Source organism: Microplitis mediator, chromosome 2 (genome assembly GCF_029852145.1).
Source record: "Microplitis mediator isolate UGA2020A chromosome 2, iyMicMedi2.1, whole genome shotgun sequence".
Classification (NCBI taxonomy): domain Eukaryota; kingdom Metazoa; phylum Arthropoda; class Insecta; order Hymenoptera; family Braconidae; genus Microplitis; species Microplitis mediator.
This window is the reverse complement of record NC_079970.1, coordinates 26,201,686-26,222,536: the sequence shown is the minus strand read 5'-3', so window position 1 is coordinate 26,222,536 and position 20,851 is coordinate 26,201,686. Positions and strand designations below refer to the sequence as shown.

Here is a 20,851-nt window from a genome sequence, read left to right as displayed (position 1 = left end):
CTTATCGCAGCAAGGATAGAAGAAAATTGATTAAACTTTTTCACTACATATATATATAGTTTTATATTATATTTAGTTTTTGTTGGATTTTGTTTTTGGTCGTAGCCAAGGTAAAGCCTGGCACGAATTTAGAAAAAATGTGAATCAACATATGATGCAGCCGAGAAGCATCAAGCCCCACGTGGCACAAGTCGACCAAGTTGCCAACGACTTTATCACGAGAATACGAAAACTTCGAGATGTAAAAAGTTTTAAACTACCGGCAACATTCAACAACGAAATGAATAAGTGGGCTCTCGAGTGTAAGTGCCACGCTAAAAAATCTACGATGAGTTTTTATTAATCATCTGAGACGTTTACATTTACACATATATTATCATTATTTATTATTTCTTTTTTTCTTTTCCTTACTTTCTTTACTTAAACATTTTAAAACGTCACATTTTTCTTTTGTTCAAAAGATAAAAACAATAATGACGATAATGACACAAACAAAACAATGAATACATAAATGTAAAACATTTGTAGTATATCATATTTCCATTGAATCGGGAATACAATTATTATTTTGCTGAATTCTCTTTTGTGTTAATAATTTATTCATCTGTTACTTTTCTCACTCACACTATCATAATAATAATAATAATAATAATAATGATGACGATGATGAATGTGGTTGGTATCATCATCGAGATTAATGCATGATTGCAAAATTAAAATTGACAGAATATGTGTAAGTAACTTCCGTACAAATGATTTGCATTATTTATAAATCTTGGAATACCGCGCGCGGACTATATAATAAACCAGTCGTCCTTGATAAAAAGGAGTATAAACGGCAATTAGGAAATAGTATATATAATATAATAGTCGGAATGATAATTGTCTTAATGTAGCTCTGGCTTCATATATATATATATTTATATAATGGATATAAAATAGGGAACTAGTATATTTAGTAGTCGGAAGGTACTTTAGTAAGCTCATTCAAATTGACAGTACACAGTATTGTTGTACTTAAACATAATCTCAATTAAGGTAACCACCTGGAGATTACAACTTTGGGTTGCGGCTATTGGTTGTGCCCCGTTCTCCTTCTCTCATTTTATCCAATGGAATGGGATTCCCCAAGCTTAACTCATCTACAACCCGTATACATTCTATACAATCACAAATATGTGTATTATATACAACTATACTATAAATGCACGTACTTAAAGTTTAGGACAGGGATGAATGCTGAAAGTGTAATTATTTTTTCAGCTATATGTATGATTGCGATGGATCATCGTTTGGGAAGTTTTGAGGACGGGTTAACAGCCGACTCAGAACCACAGCAAATGATTGATGCGGTTCATAAAATGTTTGAGCTTTTCTACCAACTTGAAATTTTGCCCTCATTGTGGAAAATTTATGACACTCCGAAACTTAACGAGTTATTTAAAACACTGGATACTATTACGAGGTATATTATTAATATACCAATTTATTTGTTACTTTAAAGTTACGATAATTTTAATAATAATTAAGAGTTAATAACAATAAATATCAAGTGTAAATAATTAAATAAAACAACGGATCGGTTTTAATTAAATTTTGGTATATCAAATTCAGAATCGCTTCGAAGCATATAGACGATGCTAAACTAAAGTTTGCCAAGTACCCGAAGAGCAATACAAACGAACGTAGTGTCCTAGAAAGTTTATTGAGTATCGACGAACAAACTGCTTATATTATGGCACTCGATATGCTAACTGCTGGAATTGACACGGTATATTTATTTTTAATTATTTCATTAAATATAACTTTATATTTATTCGATAAATTCATTTAAATTTTATAAATAAATATTTTTGTTTTCTTATATAATAACGGCAGACTGGAAACGCTACAGGTTTATTATTGTATCATCTTTCAATAAACCCTCGAGTGCAGGAAAAACTACGAGAGGAAACATTAAATTTACTGCCCAATAAAACATCCCCTGTAACATTTGATGTTCTTAATAACATTCCGTACCTCAAGGCGTGTATCAAAGAATCGCTTCGATTAACACCAATAGCTATTGGCAATTTACGAACAATGCACACTGATGTTGTTCTCGGTGGCTACAAAATTCCCAAACATGTAACCAATATTTACATTTTTTTTGTTTTTTTTTTTTTTTTTCAACTACTCTAAAAATAAAAGTATTATTTAATAACAGACCGATGTAGTGGCTTGTCACAGCGTACTGTCAATGAGTCCCGATCACTTTTCACGGCCAGAAGAATTTTTACCGGAAAGATGGTTGAGAAATAATGATACGGATATAAAAGCTAGTAAGGACGCGCATCCTTTCGCTTACATGCCATTTGGTTTTGGCCCACGTACGTGTATTGGCAGACGATTTGCTGAATTAGAAATGGAAACGCTTACACTAAAGGTTATTTTATTACTTTACCAATAAATATATAAATTTATAAATATCACTAATCGATTATTTTTATTATTTATCCAGATGTTGCAAAACTTTAAAATGGAATGGCCTAATGATCCTCTTAAAATAAAAAGCCGGTTTATTAATACAATGGGCTCGCCTTTACAATTAAAATTAATTGATATCTGAAACGTGATAGAAAAAAAAGGAATCCACTGTAAATAATGGGACAAAGGTATGTAAATGATAAGATAAAAAAATAATAATTAAGTTTAACAAAATAATTTATCTGATAATATTTTGTGCAATGTACAAAGATAAATAACAATGATTTAACTATAAATAATACTGCTGATTATAATTTAGTATCAGCGGCTTCATTGACAAGTTGTTTTTTATAAGTGAGCGCTTGGTGAATAGCCCAAATAGATAAAGGTCTCATGTAACCGACCGATCGATATCCACCTTTTTCATAAAGTGCTTCAGGTGTTTGAAAACCTAAACCTATTTGCTCCCAGACTGTTCGATATACTCCCTCTGCTGTACGTAAACCTTCCTCAAGCATATCCTTTAAATAAATGTATTTACCAGTAAACCACTTTTCGTATTTTATTTATTTTTTAAAATACGTAGAATAGTCCGGTTTGGGTCAGACACTAATTCTATCATAAAACTAAATAATTAATTTAAATACCTCATGTATCATTAAAGCGGCAAGTGCATAACTGACACCAGTCCACATTTCTTCGCTCTGTATAGTCATCGTATCGATAGAACCGGTTGGAAGAAAACCATTAACCGCACCTTGATAACCATCTCGATACTTGAGAACATTATTTTCGTAAATTGTTTTTAATGATGATTTAACTTGATCTTCCGGAAATATCTAAATAAATAAAATTTCTTTTTTTATTTTATTCAATAATATAATAATGTAATAAATAATTCAAATGTGCACCTGATGATTAAATTTACACGCTTGCAAAAATAATTGACCACAAAGCTGATCGCTCATAATACAAAGCCGATGATCCGATTTACTACAATCGAAATTATAATAACTACCTATGATTTGTAAATAAATTATTTCAAATTATATATTTATATATAAAATAATAATAATAATAATAATAAAATTTTACCATTCCATAATTTATCTTGAAATGCCTTTTTTCCTTTTTTTAATATTTCCGTATACTTGTCGATAAACTCGGTATCATTTAACAGTTTTGCGATTTCCAAAGAGCAGCAGAGTGCCGCTAACCACAGACTACCGCAGTAAGCGCTGTTGAATATCATTTAATAATAAAGATTTTGTATTTGTGAGTGTATTAAATCGTTGTAATGAACATGATGGATTTGTTAGTATAGCACATGTAATTGGATACTATATAGAGTAGTAGCAATGAAGCCCTAGCTGTCGTTCGTAAATCCATCGTAGAGTACTTTAAAGGTGTGCGAATCAGATTGTATGATGGTGAAATCGGAACTCTTTTAATACCAAATTAAATTTAATATCCTAAAATCTTATCAGTGCACATTCAAAGTTCTGCCCTACGATGGATTTACGACCAACAGTTAGGGCTTCATTGGTATTACTACGGAAATTAAATAAAATTAGTGTAATTAATTGTATTTTAAATGACCTTGGGCCTTGCATTATCCAGGTATCATAAGTCTGATCTGGAAAACCACTATTTTCTATAAGACCATCATGGTCAGTATCCCATGCAAGACTTTGTTCCAAGACCTTTAATTATTGTATAGCGTTAGTTAAAAAGTTATTATTAGGATAGTAACAATAATTTAATTTTTAAATTACGTCTTTGATGGATAGCCAGAAATCTCTCAACATTTTTTTGTCACCCATTAAAATAAAGTCTCTGTAACAAGTAAGTATGAATTTTGAATTTAAATCCTTCCAATTACTTATATCATGAATAGGATATGCATTTAACATTTTAAATGGTTCTTCATCTATAAATATAGAAAAAAATCAATAAACGAAATTTTAAAATAATAATGATAATAAATATAATTTCTAACCAGGATCCCCGATGTCGTGTGGCACAAAACCTTTGGCTTTACGTTTAGATTTAGTACCATCGTAAAAAGTTGTACGCAGAGATGGGTCCTCAATTTGAATAGAATCACGAATATCGTACTGTAAACTGGCTTGTAAATTTGGCCACAGCTGTGCCAACGCAAATGAAGCATAAAAATGAACGTCATATGTATTATACATTCGGTATTCATGACCCTCTAGATACGCGAAACGACCGTACTCGATTCTTAAATTAAAATAATAATAATAATTATATTTAATTATAATTATATGCATATTATAAATTACTCATAATAGTTATTATGCCAGTCGTATAATAAATAAATTAAAATAAACTTTATATTTTATTTTTTTTTATTTTAAAAATTTAATTTTACCTTGGATCGGAATTTTGAAATTTATCGGTTTCATCAGTTCGCAACCAAACGGTGCCTCCATCGACGACGTAATACAATTCATTGAACAGCGCGCTTTTATACCAGTCAGGTAAATCAATATCATCCAATACCGGTCGTTGCCAATTGTAAATATCGTATTCCCATGAATTATAATTCATCAATGCATAATGACATATTTCTTGTGCTACTGTTTCTTTATCGTTATTGAAATATTTTGTATAATATCTGTAAGACAACAAAAGTTATAAGAAATATAAATTTAAATTCAAATAATAATCAAGTTTACCTTAAATATTGCCGAAGTTTATAGTGAAATTGAACTTTAGGAATATCCCAAACTAAACAAAATTCAATTTCTCGTGCGCTATTTGCCTGAACACGCAGAGACGAGCATACCGCACATCCGACATGTTTCTCTGTGACGGATAAATAAATAAAAATTAATTATCCGATAAATGTCAAACTTGTTCGGCATCGATGTTATTTACGACATATAAATTAAATTTGAAGGATATCTACTTATATATATATATCTATAGAAGTTTAAGAAATAAATAAATAAATATTACGTGTTGGGGAAGATTTAGGTTGGGTTGGTGAGGTATTAAGTTTGCCGGTACGTTCAAGTAACTCCCATAGATCCCTCCCGTCGCCAAAGGGATCGAATATCAACGTCCATGAAATGTCAACGTCACTCGTACTAGCTTTTGAAGCTATTGCATACGTGCAAGGCATACCCTTCAATTCTTGATGTATCATCACCCCCCTAACTTCATTTTTATATTCAAAACATTCGGTCCATTTTTCCCCTAGAATAATAATATATCTTATCTCTGTGTTGAAAACCCAGTGAATATTTTTATTTCTTTTTACATTTACTATTTGCCACAACAATAAATAACAAATACTTATTTCACAAACGTGATGATTACTTATGTAAGCGGGAATCTTTCGTCTTTTTTTTTTTTTCATTTATCAGATTTTCAGAATTAAAGGAAAAAAATGAGATACCTGGAATTGAAGTACTGCCCATACCACTTTGAAATGTGAATGTAATGCTGACATCAAGATCAACATTTGACTCATTAATTATTTCCCAAATGAAGGCGGCACACGGCAGAGAACTGTCTTTATAATTATTTGGAATTACGGGGGATATTTGACGACAAATGAGTTTAACATTTATTTCTTTGATATCGTATTCTGTCCAGGAGCGTGGAAACAGGCCAGTATATTTAGCATTTTTACCGTCAAATCCCCACTTCCACGAAGACAAATATTTGCCTCGGCTGTTTTTTAATATAATATATTGTAATGATTAATCGTTTAATTTTATCAATAAATGACTTAAAATTCTTACGAAAGTGGCGATAAAACTTGATGATAGATTGTCTTGCCATGAGTGTCTCGAACAGTGACAATAAATTGATTAGCAAGTGCTGTCTCGTATCTATAAATTCCCGGTATCAATGCGTACCGACGAAATTCTCCATTGAATCCACGCCCTATCGACCCTGTCCCTATTCCACCAATTGGTACTCCTTTAATATATTCAATAAACAATATATCAGTTGGACATATTATACAAATTAATCATTAATTAGCTGACATATTAACCGTAAATTTGACGATCATTGACGAGATTTGAATAATCCATCAGTGGCATACGGCCTTCTCGGGCAACTTGAGAACAGTATGACAGATATCTAAGGATCAATCAATAAACAATCAAATAATAAGCAAAAAGTTTTTTAATAAACAAAATATTTACCTCAGTCCCAAGCCGAAAAGTCGAAAAAATTCCCTCCAGCCGACACGCAGAGTTTGTTTCCACTGTTCTGGATATTTATGATCCATTGACAATATCAAACCATACTGAGGAATTTTTTTATGTTTATTGTCTACTTCGGACATTGTTGATAATTATTTGTTTTGTTTACAAACTTGCTGCTAAAAGTATTGTATTTATAATGTTTTCGGTAACTTTGAAGTTATGAGATCTACCGAAAAAGATTGTGACCGACGTTACGGTCCGACTGAATTTGCTGTCTAAAAATTTACACATTTATACATTGTTTAATATTTCGTTGATAAAAATATGACGTAAATGTAGATGTGTGTGAAGATATGGTTAACCTCACTAATGTAGCATAATGTGGGTCTGAATACGTTCTTGTATAGGAAAAATATCCTATCTATTGCACATGCGCGAAAATTTAAAATTGTTTGGACAGGCGGATGTTTATTACAGAGATTCCGATGATAGGTCGGTCCATAAGAGAGATCCGAACGAAAATGTAGCCAGCGCAACAAATTTAAACAAATTTAAAAGCAAAATTGGTTAATAACAAAATATATACATTCAATAGCTTATACATTACACTAAATCAAGTACAAATCGAAATAATAACTTTAAATTGATATGACACTCACACTTTAACAGTAAAATGTTAAATTTGAAAAAAAATCTAGTTAAAAAGATGAAAGAAAACAAATAGTATGAATGACAAACTTTTTAAAAGTATCTAAATTTCATTTTGCAATAATGATACAATTGACATCACGTCGGACGTGAACAGAATTCAACCGTCGATAAAGTAAATCTTGTTAAGTAACTAACTAACTGTCAGTAATGGAGCAGAGGCATAAGTTTTAATGAATTTAAACAATTTTTTTATATATTTAAATTATTGTAAAATTCTTAAATGTTAATAAGCAATTGATAATAAATTAGTCGAAAGAAAACTATTTTAACAATTTTGCACATACATAAATTTTTTATTGTACAAATTTTTTTTTCCATTTCTGTTCCCCTGATTAAAAAAGTGAATTGAAAAAGATGAGAAATGAATCCTTTCGAATACTTTCTATACCCCAAGGTTTTCATTTTGACATCAAATGAATACTTTTCAATCCCAAAATAATAAAAGAATTTCTGAACTTCCGAGGAATTGAAAAAGATTCAAATGAATTGATATTTTTAATCTTTCTGAATCCTTCTCAATACCTAAATAATCCGACATTTCGGATCAAGTGTGGGATTGAAATGAATTGAAATTTTTGAATCTCTTGAATCCTTCTCAATTCTCAATTCTTTTCAATACTTTCGAATCCCACTTTGGAATTGGAAAGTATTCAAACGATCGAAATTTCAATTCCATTCAATACTTTCCAAAACCGCCGAGGGATTGAAAAGAATTGAAATAATTTTCAATACTTTTCAATTCACTTTTTTAATCAGCGTCAAGTAATTTATTTATCGAAAAAAAAAAAAAATAATAATAATTTAGGTGTCTGCAGATTTCAATATGATAATTTTAATCAGTAATGTTCAAAAAAAATTATAAGAACACTTTTTTTCCTAGATGATGATTCTGCAGCTTATTATTATAATTTTATTTTGGAATTAATATCTACAGCGCAGTATCCTCTGCTAAATGCAGAGTATGAAAGTTCCTGTATCGAAGTTTTGACGGGGTTGATTATATTCCAATAAATTAATATTGAAAAGTGTTTGATTCTTCATTAATAAAAATAATTTAATTATATACAGGACTTTTCTATTACATTTTATTCATTTTCAAATTTAGTACAAACGAGTTGCACAAGAGTAGGGAGATATCGATAGTTGATTATTTTCTATCTACTATCGATGTTTCGACTCAAAAAAATATCGATACTCGAAATATCGATGAATATCGCGCATCCCTGACTCGCGCAGTTTAACAATAAAGGTCTCGCCACACCAGCAAGATTATAAATCAATAAAAAATATATTTTTTATATCATATATATATTAATTATTATCATAACAAAGAAGTTGATTAATCTGCAAGTCCAAGTTTCCGCGAATCTCGAGGACTTTAAATAAATTTAAAATTCAAAAGTATTTAAACTAGTAGACCTTTAAAATTTTCCGACAGCAGCCGAGAATACCCGAAGTCATTGAATGACGTCACTACCTAAGGGAGAAAGATAAAGAATAAGAAGTGTAGAAATTTTATTGTGTCGTGGTGTCGAAAAAAAATAAAAATAAAATAAATTTCAATAAGATTACACGATTGCATTTAAAAATTTAAAAAAACAATAATTTAAAATGTCGTACGCATATCTTTTCAAGTATATAATAATTGGCGATACTGGTAATTATTTTCTATAAATATATATATATAAATTTGTAAAATATGTAATGCGTTATTATCGTAAACATAAAATGGTTGATAGATTTTCTTGCTTTTACGCCTGGTATGACAGCTATGTTTTCATTAAAACTTACCTATTAAAAACTTTCTTTTGGTTATTTATTTTCTTCACTTCATTACAATTACATATTTTAAAAATTAATTACAAATAATCATTTTTTTAAAAAATGTTATGATTTTTATGACTAATCCTTTTGTTTGTTTCAACAAAATCATTGCACTCGCATAGGAATTCAGAGTGAAAAAAAAAAATTTATGAGTCATGTTGTTGTTTGGTATAAATTTTTATATTTATCTATTAATTGTTGAATAAAACTATAATATTTTATGATACTGAAGTTAGCAGACGTCTAATAATTTTTTAATTTTTTTCAAAACTAAATTCTAAAAAAAAAAAAAAAACATTTCAAACAATTGCAGCTACGGTTTTTTAAATTTCTACATGTGCATATTTTTTTTTTCTTGTTAATTTGTTGATGAAAATCCGAAAATTTTTAATTGTCTAGTGACTGCTGGGTCGTAATATTTTAGCGCATTTGTATATTTGAATATTTGAATAATTTGATAATTTTTGTTTTTGTGTTACAGGTGTTGGTAAATCATGTCTACTATTACAATTTACTGATAAACGTTTTCAACCAGTACATGATCTGACAATTGGAGTCGAATTTGGTGCACGTATGATAACTATTGATGGCAAACAAATTAAATTACAAATTTGGGATACGGTAATGTATTTTTTTTTTTACTGCCTAGGGTAAAGCACCCGATTTTCAGTCCCCTTCCCCTATATAGATTATTTTTCCATTAACGAAAGTATTTTAAGGGGAAACGTCACTTGCCCTTTTTTTACATGACACTGAAAGTAACAGCCGAAAATTTAAGTATTTTTATTTTTGAATTACTTGTGATTAAAAAAAAAACTTTCAACAATTTTTTTCCTCTAAGTATTTTATTTATTTATTTATTTTAAAAAGAATGAACAATCGTAAAGAGCCCAAGTAAAATTATCGTTAAAGAGAACCCATGAATAAAATCAATAGACGGGGATTTAAATATCAAGTAGAGTGTAATTATTAAATAAAAATTACTGGGTATAAAGTATCATAAATATTTATAGATGATTATTAAATGTATATTTGTAATTATAATTATAAATTAAAATAAAACAGGCAGGACAAGAAGCTTTCCGTTCAATAACAAGATCATACTACCGTGGAGCAGCTGGTGCTCTACTAGTTTACGACATAACGCGTCGTGAGACATTTAATCACTTAACAACATGGTTGGAAGATGCAAGGCAACACTCAAACTCAAACATGGTAATTATGTTGATTGGTAACAAGAGTGATCTCGATGCACGGCGAGAAGTCCGCAGAGAAGAGGGTGAGGCGTTTGCACGTGAACACGGATTAGTTTTTATGGAAACTAGTGCCAAGACAGCTGCCAATGTTGAAGAGGCATTCATAAATACTGCCAAAGAAATTTATGAAAAAATTCAAGAAGGCGTCTTTGATATCAACAACGAGGTTAACTTGAGTTTAATTTTAAGGCCGTTCTCAGACTGTCTTCCACTTTTTTTTTTAATTTTCAATGACTCAACTGTCATAATTATATTAGAATTTTATCAATTAATTAAAAAAAAAAAGAAACAGCGTAGTCGAAAGTTCGCTGAAAAATTTAGATTTGAAAAAAAATTACTTACAGTTGACATCAATTGGGAGTTGAACAAAATTTTTGAAACAAATTTCAGTAAAATTTTGATGTCGATTTCATAATTAGAATTAAAAATTTGACTCCTAATTAGTAATAACTGTAAGTAATTTTTTTTTAAACTTATATTTTTTTTTTTAAATTAATTTAATATTTTTAAAAAGTGGGGGCACTGTCAGAGAATGGCCTTCATGATATAAACTATTAATTATAAATATTTACAATAACATTTATTGATTAATTATTAGGCTAATGGAATAAAAATAGGACCACAGCATTCACCAACAAGTCCCGGAGGTTTATCAGGAACCGGCGGTCAAGGTAATGCACAAGGCGGTGGTTGTTGCTAGGGTATGAGAGTTACATGTCCACCAATCAATTATCCTTCAATATAAAAAAATATATACATTTAAATGTCTCATTCCTGCTCTTGAATAATTATATTTATAACAAATATACAATTAAATCATCTACCACTTAATTGTACAATTAATCTTTAATTATATTGTTTTGTCGCATCCCCAGATAACGAATCGTCATAAATTAATATCTTTATTTTAATTTAACTAACTATTTAAATATTAATTTTTTCCATTAAGTTCTGTACATAAATTCCAAATCATTTAATATTCAATTAGCTGTTGTAGAAATTATTACTATTATTAATACTATCATTATATGTATCTTGTAGTTAATGATTATTATGTTATATTAATAGTAACAAATAACAATATTCATACCAGCGCGCGCTTAACGCGCCGTTAAATAAATCTGATTACGTGTTACATAAATTTTTACCACTTTAATAATTTATGTTACACAAAAATAAAATTAAAAGTCTAATGACTTTTCACTTGATAAAACTTTGTGTTGATAATTATTCATTAAATTTATAAAGTTAAGTGCGTTAATGAGCAGGAATGACACTTACTCGCTCATCTCAATGACATGATGTATATGTATTAATGGTATACATAATTAATTATTATTATTATTATTAATATTAATATTAATTTCAATTGTGAATTATATAATCTTTTTATTAATTAGTATATTATTTAAAACTCTGCTTAATTAAATAAACAAAAGCCTAATCCATGCTGCTGTCAAATTTAAATTCAATGCAGAGTTCATTTTTTTAAATTAATTAATTAATTGTTTTAAATACAAATGATTTTTTACCATAAGAGAATCCGATGATAATTAAAATAAATAATAATACTAAGGTATGATTATTTATTTTAATTTAAATAAAAGATATCGTTATAATATAAATAATTGCAAGTATATATATGACAAATGATAATGGATATAAATAAATATATATGACAGATGATGATTAAATGTAAAATGTGCTTATTGGAATTTAAATACGCACATGGTTTGATTGTATTTGCTTTTAAGACTAGTCAAAATAATTAACATCATATATATATTATATAAATATGGAAAATGAATTCTTATTACTTGTAACTTAATATTATTACTATTATTGTAATATCTTGAGGTATAATTATGATTTTTATTTTAAAATAAAGACTTATAGGTACAAAGAACGTAAAGGTAAAAAAAATTATTACTAAAAATAATAAATTTTAAATAAAGTAAAATCTTAAAAAGCTTTTAATTAAGACAATTATTACTTTAATTGATAATATAAATATATAAACTTGGTATTTGATATATGCTTATATATTTAATGTACATTAATTTAATATATAATATGTATATCGAGTAATGGAAATTTTGTTCTTTTTTTTACCATTCGCATTTTATATTTATTTATTTGAATATTTAAATTTAGTTTTACTGAGTGTTCAACTATCGCATGACCTCAAAGCTGTTGAAAATTAATTTTAAAACTTTTTAAACCTGAGTAAATTTTATTAAAATTTTAAAATATTCAAATGAACCTGAGGTTCAAATGCATTTAATTTTAATTAGGATCAAATCAATAATCGATTGCAAAACTTTTTTTTATTTTAATGTCAGTTTAATAATTAATTACATCCAAGTAAGTATCGTTTATTTAATTTATACTACTATCAGTATTATTACATTTAAAAACTGACCCACAAAGTACTTGAAATTAAAAAAAAAAAAATTGAAATATTGCCGCCAAATTCAAAAATATTAAATTGTCAATTCGACTACAACGACACCAATGGAAAAAATCACGACACATGACGCGTTGCAGTAGTCATTATACACATATATGTATATATATATATATATATAGATATATATTATCATCCTTTTTCATAATATGCACTGCAGCTGATTAGTCAACTGTAGTCGTAGTCAAGTTAAAAAGATGACAAGAAACATGTTTTTATAACTAACAAACTGCTCCGTTCCATTTAAATAATAAATACATATAGACATATATGTATATATATATATAATTACTAACCCAATATTTATTGTTGTATTAAATATATAAAAGTGCAATATATACGAGCGAGTGTTCAGTGATCGTGAATTATAATTAATAAATAATAAAATAATATTTTGTTGGTATTTAAAAACAAGTGTTGAATTATCTACAGACGCCATGATGGTAGGTGGAACCTGTTATCATTTTATACCCGGTTTTCTACTATTTAAACTTTAATAATTCATTAATTACTTAATTAGTATCCTACAATAATTAGTACTTAAGTATAGATTAGATTTATTGTATTTTATAAATACGAAGAGCGGGGAAAATTTTTAAAATAAATAAATAATTGAAATGTTGCAGGACGGAATCTGTGATAATGCAGACATTTTAAATACTGCGCCTTCCAAAAAGGTAAATTATTTATTTATTCATTTATTTATTGTTATTGTTGTTGTGTAAAAAAAGTTACCCAATTGATTATTTAGTGGAGGGGGATAAATTATTGAAAATAAATTATTTGGTATCGGAGTATTTGTTGGAGATGCAGCTAATGGTTGTCATTAATTTCAGGTTATTCAGTCGGACAACGTTGACTTGAGTGACAAGTCATTGCAAGTTGACATATCGGACGCACTGAGTGAAAAAGACAAAGTTAAATTTACGGTCCATACAAAAACAACATTACCGGAGTTTCAGAAATCAGAGTTTCTTGTTGTGAGGCAGCATGAAGAATTTGTGTGGCTGCACGACCGATTTGAAGAGGAAGAGGAATATGCTGGTTACATTGTAAGTTATTTTAGTTTTTATCTTTTGTGAATAATCAGCAGCTGCTAGCTTCCAGTCTATCTGATCAGTTATTATTGTTCTTTTATTTTTAAATTATTTATTACAATGAAAACAACAGGCAGCCGATAACTGCCAGCTGATTGATTTATTTTTTAAATAAACAGCTGGAATATTTATAGTAAATAATTTTTTCATGCGGATTTTAAAACAATGAGACCTGTAGGGCACTTGGAAAATTTAAAGAAAATAATTTGTAAAATACCCAATGATAATTAATTTTTTAAATGTAATCAAAGATACTTTTATCAGACGATTACAAGCATTTTTTTTACTTTTTCATTAATTAAAATATGCTGCTTCTACCCTATAAGTTATTACTTTATTAATTTGGCGGATAAAGTTACTATTACAAGTCTTTTTGCTAAATATTTTTACTGCAGGGACATAATACGATCTCGAATATCAAGAGATTACACAAATCAATCTAAATTGGTTACTCATACTATATAAATATATCCATATTGTCATTTGATCGATCAGGCCTAGAGGCTCAAACAGTATCACTGAATCAACAATACATATTGGAAACTATGTACAGAAGCGAGTAATTGTTCTAATATCGGTACCCAACAAGTCGATAATAATAATAATTTATTAGTAGTGGACCAGTGTGCTCTATTTGTACAACTTTTTCAGTTTTTTACAAAGTTTTCCTTTACATATCTCCCTAGCCCGTTTCCATTTTTCTCCTCCCTAGGTCATCTTCCCTTTAAACGTGTGCGGCTGTGGACCAACTTGTGCCTCTGTACTGCATCATTACGAGATGCCCTACACTTGATCTTGCAATGGAGTGCGGCGGCATTGGGAAACCACAGAAAACCCAACCAGATAAAATTCCCATCTTACTGCTCACTAGATCATTCTGCGCCTAGCGTTCAGAGACTAGGAGTAGTAAGTTGAATTTACCTGAAGATCGGAACGTTTTTCGCGCAACAAAAAAAATTTGAAAGAAATACATCTACTGGATGACTAGATTTCTTAAATTATTACATAAATTTTTTTCATTTTCGTTGCGCCGAAAACGTTCCGATCTTCAGGTACATAAAATTAAACGAAATTTATCTGTTATTACAAATCTAAATATTTTTAATACAAAATTATACTTGAAATATAAATGCGTTGATATATTTGTTTATTAAGACAATCATTGGAAATAAAATACTCGAATTAAAGTATTAAAAATAACTTTTAATATCTTCAGTGGCTTTAAATGTTGTTCTGTATAAAAAAAAAAAAAAAAAATAATGGATTTAGTTTAATTTGAAATGTAGAATGAACTATTGAGCTGTGAATATTAAATACTTTGAGGACTTGTTATAAAATATATATATATATAATAGACAGTTATTATAAATATTTAATGAATTTAAATGTTCAAACTGTATTTAATTAAAAGCGTGGTCATAAATAGACGTTAAATTTTTGAGCCGTTTAAATATTCCAGATTTTATTTGTCAATCTTCAATTTTGGTCCTGAGAATCACTACTTTGTGATAAAATATTTAATTCATTTATTAGTTCGTGTCCATCAGATAAAACTTTTAAATTCTACAGTATGATGATATTTAATTAAAACTATTTAAATATTACTGTTATTTTTTTGTTGGACAATTTATTATTCAGTATACTTTTTAAAATTAGTCTTCAATCGATTGGTAATTTATGAATCTTATTAACCTCAATTTTATCAGTGCATTTTGTCAACCAGTCAATTGCATAAATAAAAGATTTACTGGACCAAGAAATCCGGTTTTTATTTTAAATAAAATACCGTGATATATGTTTTTATAAATATTATTTATATACGATAAAAACTACTTCTTCATACAGGCCATTTTGTTTTCAGTCAGCCATTTTGTCGCCGAGCCTCCATCCTGTTTCAACTGCTTTTACTAATTAATAAAATTCATATTTAATGATTATTAAATATTTTAAATATTTTTTTTAAAAAAATAGATTCCGCCATGCCCGCCAAGGCCAGATTTTGATGCGTCACGTGAAAAATTACAGAAACTCGGTGAAGGTGAAGGAAATATGACCCGGGAAGAATTTACTAAAATGAAACAAGAATTGGAAGCGTATGTATTTTAAGAAACTAGAAAAAAAACCTACACAGAAAAAAAGAATTTCTGAGCGCAACAAAATTTTACCTGCCCCTAGAAATTTTTTCGCCCAGAATTCCTTTTTTTCTTATATTTATTATTATTATAAATGACATATGGTTGAATAATATATATTAATTACAGTGAATACTTGGCTACATTTAAAAAAACAGTAGCAATGCACGAAATGTTTTTAACACGTTTAGCTCATCATCCAGTATTTCGAAATGATCATAATTTACGCGTATTTCTTGAATACGATCAAGATTTATGTGTTCGTGGTAAAAACAAAATAGAAATATTTGGCGGTTTAGTTAAATCGTTATCTAAAACAACTGATGAATACTATCTATCAGCAACTGTTAAAGATGTTAACGATTTCTTTGATCAAGAGTTGGCATTTTTACAGCAGTATCACAACAATCTTAAAGAAGCTACATCTCGCGCAGATCGACAAACAACGAAACATAAAGATGTCGCTGATTCGTATATTAAAATTTCGACGAATTTACTGCAATTAGCGACTACCGATTCCGGAAAATTGGAAAGGTTTCTAACTAAAATTGCTGAGACTTTTGAAAAAATTCGTGTAAGTTTATTTTATTTATTTGAATACATTTCGCATTACTGAGTCCAAAAAGACTTATCGAAATTATGTAATTGATTTTTTTTTGGCTCCTTCCGTAGAAAGTTGAAGGCAGAGTCGCATCAGATGAAGATCTTAAACTATCAGATACACTCAGATATTATATGAGAGATACTGCTGCAGCAAAACGTTTACTTGTCAGAAGATTGAAAGCTTTACATACTTACGAAACAGCTAATCGTACATTAGAAAAAGCCCGTGCTCGTAACAAAGACGTTCATGCGGTAATAACTTTTTTTTTTATTTATATTTTTACTATTTATTAAATACTTACACTATTTATATTGTAAAAAATTTGCGGAGTGAACACGGATTACATCGAGAGTAAATGCGGAGCAAATCACTAATTATTTATTTCCCTTGGAGTAAAATTTACTCCGAAAAGGAGTGAATGTGGATTTAAATAAAATCCGTAATCACTTCTAATTCACTCCTGATTTTTTACAGTCTATATTAATATAAATATAAATATTAAAATATATAACCAATGCATGGGGTTTATTTGTGTAACACAATCGGTACATTAACAGCATTAACACCTGCTTATGGGGTTCAAATATAAAATATAAAATAATTATTAAGAGAATTATAAAATAAAAATATTTATACTTAAATTTTAATTAATATTTTAATTTTTCCTAAATTTCTTCAGGCACTGGAGGTTGCTGAGGTGTGTGTACTTACTTTAATGTGTCTAAATGCATCGTGATTAAATATATATATATATTTTTTTTTTATTATCTACTTAATTTATTATTGCTTCGTATTTATAATGCGTTACATTAATCATTAATCATTAATCATTAATGTGTAATTAAAAAAAAAGAATAATAATTTTTTAAGAATTCATTGGTCTCGTTTGATATATTTTTAAAGCTATCGCATGAGTATATCGCATTAGCTTAATAAAAAAAATTAATTTCTAATAAAAGTATTTAATTAACGTAATTATTAATAGTAAATTTTGTATGTAGGCCGAGAAAGCTCAAACAGAAGCTTGTGAAAAATTCGAGCAAATGTCTGACAAAGGAAAAGAAGGTTGAGTTTTATAATTAAAAATAATTTAGTTAATTAATTAATATTTTATGAAAATAATAATAATTATTATTATTTTAATTACAGAACTGACGGACTTCAAAACTCGACGAATAGCCGCTTTTAGAAAAAATTTAATTGAATTAACTGAATTGGAAATAAAACATGCTAAGGTAAATATATTTATTATCATTATTTTCTTTATTTACAATTCTATTAATAGATATTAACTTTAATTAATTAAATAAAAATATTACAGACACATGCGGATTTGCTCAAAAAATGTTTACTTGTGTTGAGAGAAGAATGATTTCATAATAATAAATTTATAATATGGGTACAATTTCACTTATGCTATACAAGCACTCGAAAGTGCATTTATTTGATAATAATTATGATAATTATATATTGTAAAGTATATTTTTTATTTCTATCTTTAAAATGATCTATATGTCTTATAAAATAATAATAATAATAATATTACGAGCAAATAGATGTAAAGTAAAAAATTTTTTTACAAATAATTGTTAAAGTAAATTAATTTTTTTAGTTTATTAATTATTCATTTTTACTATTTACTATACACTAAAAAATTTTCGGAGTGAACGCCAATTACATCCGGAGTAAATTCGGAGCGGATGACTGTGTATTTATTTAACATCCTCGGAGTAAAATTAACTCCATTCCGGAGTTTTAATATTAAAGTAAATTTTACTCCGAAGAGGAGTTTATTTCAATATTGAAACTCTGATTCCGAGTGAATGTGGATTAAAATAAAATACAAATTACTCCGAAATCACTTATTTGAAAAAAAAATAAACTCCCTATTTACTCCGTAAGCGGGGTGATTTTTTTTCGACTCCGGAGCTCCCAGTAACAGAGTGAATTCGGATTAAAAAAAAATAAAACTCGTAATCACTCCCAATTCTTTACAGTGTATGAATATATAGATTACAAAAGATAGTAAAAATTAAAAAATAATTAATTTTTAAAATTATTTAATGAATTCCAATGATACAAATAAGTTTTTAGAATAAAATAATATGTATTAATTATTATTATAATAATATACTTTATTACTTTTTTTAAATTTAGAACTCTTTATCTGTAATAAAACAAATATATATATATAAAAATAAATAAATAAAAAAAACTATATATATTAATATACATTATATATAAGTATATATACTGGGTTATAATAAAATATCAAGAGATAAAATCGTTTATTATTTATTATATATTTTAATTAAATCAATAACTAAAGTATCGAAGTTAAAATGAAACAGTTACGGTTACTCGTTATTGTTAAATTAATTTACAAAGTTAATTAAATAAAATGATGGAAAAAAAAATTCATCTCTTGAAATACCGCGATATATTTCGGTGTAGAATTTATTCAATTAATTAATCGCAAAATTTTGCCAAGTAATTGAATTGAGAGGAAGGTAAATAATAGATAGTAAATTTATATACTCAGTTTCATACATTTTATTGAATTGAATGGCTCTTTTTTTTTTTTTTTTTCTATGATACATGATTGCAGACATATACTGAGAAAATTTATACTTTTTTTTTTAAATTGTAAGGATCATTTAATCGTTTTAAATTCATTAAGAATTTATTTTTAAATTCCACCGTAATACACTTTGTATTCCCATATAAAAAAAAATGATATTAAGACATTACTTATTAATTATTATTAATAATAAATTTAATGTCATGATATTATTTTTAATAATGGGGTAATTTTAGTTTATCTTATATATTAACAGATTCTATTTATCATCCTACATATACTTTTTTAATCCAGACGATAAAATATATATATATACTAGACTGCGAAATAAAATCGATTTTTTCTTTCGGTCACTTATGAAAATTACGTTGGAAGTAACAAAATAAATTGGGTACTAATTCGGGCCTTAAACTCAATTACAAAACGCGCGCTCGCTCAAATGAGATTTCCCATTTAAATGACATGGGAAAATTTTTTTTAAATTTGAAATTTTATTACTAGTTAGCGGATCGATAAATTGAAACCATAAGTAATTTTCATGGAAAATCGAACGCTCTACAAGAAAGGTTTCATTTTTTATTAAATTATAAAAAAAAAAATATTCTAAAAAATTGGACTTAAAGTTTTTTGAATTTTCTACATGTGTATTTTTTTATTTTTTTTGTAATTGACTCGTTGAAAAAAAAAATTCGAAAATTTCTAATTGTCTGTTAACTTCAGGATCATAGAAATTTACCATAAATTTAAATTTAAGCTCAAATAACTTTAGAACGGTTAGATTTATCAAAAATTTATAAGAGACCTTTCTCGTAGAGCATTCGATTCTCTACAAAAATATGTTACGGTCCTTCTAATTTATTGATCCATTAACGAGTTATAAAATTTCAAAGTTTAAAAAAAATTTTCCATGTTATTTAAATAGGAAATTTTATATAAACGAGCGCGCGTTTTTTAATTGACTTGACGGCCCAACTTGGTACCCAATTTTTTTTGTTACATACAACGTAATGTTTATATTCAACCGAAAAATAAATATCGATTTTATTTGACGCAGTCTAGTATTTATATATTTGATCGTCTGTATTTATTCTGCAATTTCATGTTATTTAATAATCGTGACGTTAATGAACCAATATGTGGTATTTTTTTTTTTTTTAGATAAAAAAATTATTTAATTTAATGAAAAATTCACTCGGAACGGGATTAATGCATTTATTTTTTTACTGCCCTGATATATTTATATATTTAACTCTTTTCGGTTCTAAATGCATCTGCGTTGTATTGAGAAGTATCGAATCAACTTCTTTCAACTCGGTTCAATAGAATGAATAGTATGACGTTAAAAAAGGATTTTTTTTTAATTTAATTTATTTATTTTTTACTTTTTTTCAGTTTTCTGTAGTCCAATTTCATAGCTATCAATAATAGGGTCTCGTACTTTCAATAAGTTTTCTAAATATCACCATTCAAACACAACAAGGTAACGCTTTTCTTATTATTTTTTTTTTACTCTTTTGTACAAC

General features: G+C 27.7%; 4 protein-coding genes across 10 annotated transcripts in view; 3 read left to right on the top strand and 1 right to left on the bottom strand.

Annotated features, from left to right (window-relative positions):
• LOC130663913 (cytochrome P450 CYP12A2-like) overlaps nt 1–20,851 on the top strand; it is a 36,768-nt gene that overhangs the window by 1,136 nt on the left and 14,781 nt on the right. For 3 of the 5 annotated variants that reach the window (XM_057463479.1, XM_057463478.1, XM_057463477.1), the window contains 6 exons: nt 106–302; nt 1,264–1,465; nt 1,615–1,771; nt 1,879–2,127; nt 2,207–2,425; nt 2,501–2,689. In XM_057463479.1, the coding sequence (XP_057319462.1) occupies nt 106–302; nt 1,264–1,465; nt 1,615–1,771; nt 1,879–2,127; nt 2,207–2,425; nt 2,501–2,608 (1,132 nt within the window). In that variant the 3' untranslated portion in view covers nt 2,609–2,689. Of the gene's footprint in view, nt 1–105; nt 303–1,263; nt 1,466–1,614; nt 1,772–1,878; nt 2,128–2,206; nt 2,426–2,500; nt 2,690–2,785; nt 2,924–20,851 lie in introns of those variants that run through there. The other 2 variants (XM_057463480.1, XM_057463481.1) reach the window with 2 other exon arrangements.
• LOC130663912 (non-lysosomal glucosylceramidase) lies at nt 2,686–7,027 on the bottom strand. The gene is made up of 14 exons (XM_057463476.1): nt 6,654–7,027; nt 6,500–6,588; nt 6,243–6,423; nt 5,894–6,171; nt 5,452–5,691; nt 5,169–5,298; nt 4,862–5,107; nt 4,466–4,710; nt 4,242–4,396; nt 4,066–4,169; nt 3,562–3,704; nt 3,378–3,484; nt 3,114–3,305; nt 2,686–2,987 (listed from the first exon to the last, which is right to left on the bottom strand). The coding sequence occupies exons 1-14, from the start codon at nt 6,794–6,796 to the stop codon at nt 2,775–2,777; spliced, it is 2,466 nt and encodes an 821-aa protein (XP_057319459.1). The 5' UTR covers nt 6,797–7,027; the 3' UTR covers nt 2,686–2,774.
• On the top strand, nt 8,833–12,435 carry LOC130663918 (ras-related protein Rab-2). Its single transcript, XM_057463489.1, has 4 exons — nt 8,833–9,024; nt 9,673–9,812; nt 10,257–10,613; nt 11,046–12,435. Exons 1-4 carry the CDS (start codon nt 8,979–8,981, stop codon nt 11,145–11,147), a joined length of 645 nt encoding a protein of 214 aa, XP_057319472.1. The 5' UTR covers nt 8,833–8,978; the 3' UTR covers nt 11,148–12,435.
• LOC130663915 (sorting nexin-6) lies at nt 13,065–19,005 on the top strand. 3 transcript variants are annotated; one of them, XM_057463484.1, is made up of 10 exons: nt 13,065–13,357; nt 13,541–13,591; nt 13,751–13,966; nt 15,983–16,104; nt 16,273–16,717; nt 16,816–16,998; nt 17,427–17,444; nt 17,749–17,812; nt 17,897–17,982; nt 18,069–19,005. In XM_057463484.1, exons 1-10 carry the CDS (start codon nt 13,352–13,354, stop codon nt 18,117–18,119), a joined length of 1,242 nt encoding a protein of 413 aa, XP_057319467.1. In that variant the 5' UTR covers nt 13,065–13,351; the 3' UTR covers nt 18,120–19,005. The 3 variants fall into 3 exon arrangements, with proteins under 3 accessions (XP_057319467.1, XP_057319468.1, XP_057319466.1); XM_057463485.1 differs by lacking the exon at nt 17,427–17,444 and having other exon boundaries at nt 13,067–13,357; nt 18,069–19,002; XM_057463483.1 differs by lacking the exon at nt 13,065–13,357 and having other exon boundaries at nt 13,532–13,591.

What these genes read in the sequence shown, in the direction of transcription:
- LOC130663912 (XM_057463476.1), bottom strand. Translation starts at nt 6,796, where the DNA reads ATGTCCGAAGTAGACAATAAACATAAAAAAATTCCTCAGTATGGTTTG. An exon ending in AAACTTCGGCAATATTTAAG is followed by an intron (nt 5,108 to 5,168) that starts GTAAACTTGATT and finishes GTTGTCTTACAG; the next exon opens with ATATTATACAAAATATTTCA. An exon ending in TTTCAAAATTCCGATCCAAG is followed by an intron (nt 4,711 to 4,861) that starts GTAAAATTAAAT and finishes TTTTAATTTAAG; the next exon opens with AATCGAGTACGGTCGTTTCG.
- LOC130663918 (XM_057463489.1), top strand. Translation starts at nt 8,979, where the DNA reads ATGTCGTACGCATATCTTTTCAAGTATATAATAATTGGCGATACTG. An exon ending in TATAATAATTGGCGATACTG is followed by an intron (nt 9,025 to 9,672) that starts GTAATTATTTTC and finishes TTTGTGTTACAG; the next exon opens with GTGTTGGTAAATCATGTCTA. An exon ending in AATTACAAATTTGGGATACG is followed by an intron (nt 9,813 to 10,256) that starts GTAATGTATTTT and finishes AAAATAAAACAG; the next exon opens with GCAGGACAAGAAGCTTTCCG.
- LOC130663915 (XM_057463483.1), top strand. Translation starts at nt 13,532, where the DNA reads ATGTTGCAGGACGGAATCTGTGATAATGCAGACATTTTAAATACTGCG. An exon ending in ATACTGCGCCTTCCAAAAAG is followed by an intron (nt 13,592 to 13,750) that starts GTAAATTATTTA and finishes CATTAATTTCAG; the next exon opens with GTTATTCAGTCGGACAACGT. An exon ending in GTCTGACAAAGGAAAAGAAG is followed by an intron (nt 17,813 to 17,896) that starts GTTGAGTTTTAT and finishes TTTTAATTACAG; the next exon opens with AACTGACGGACTTCAAAACT.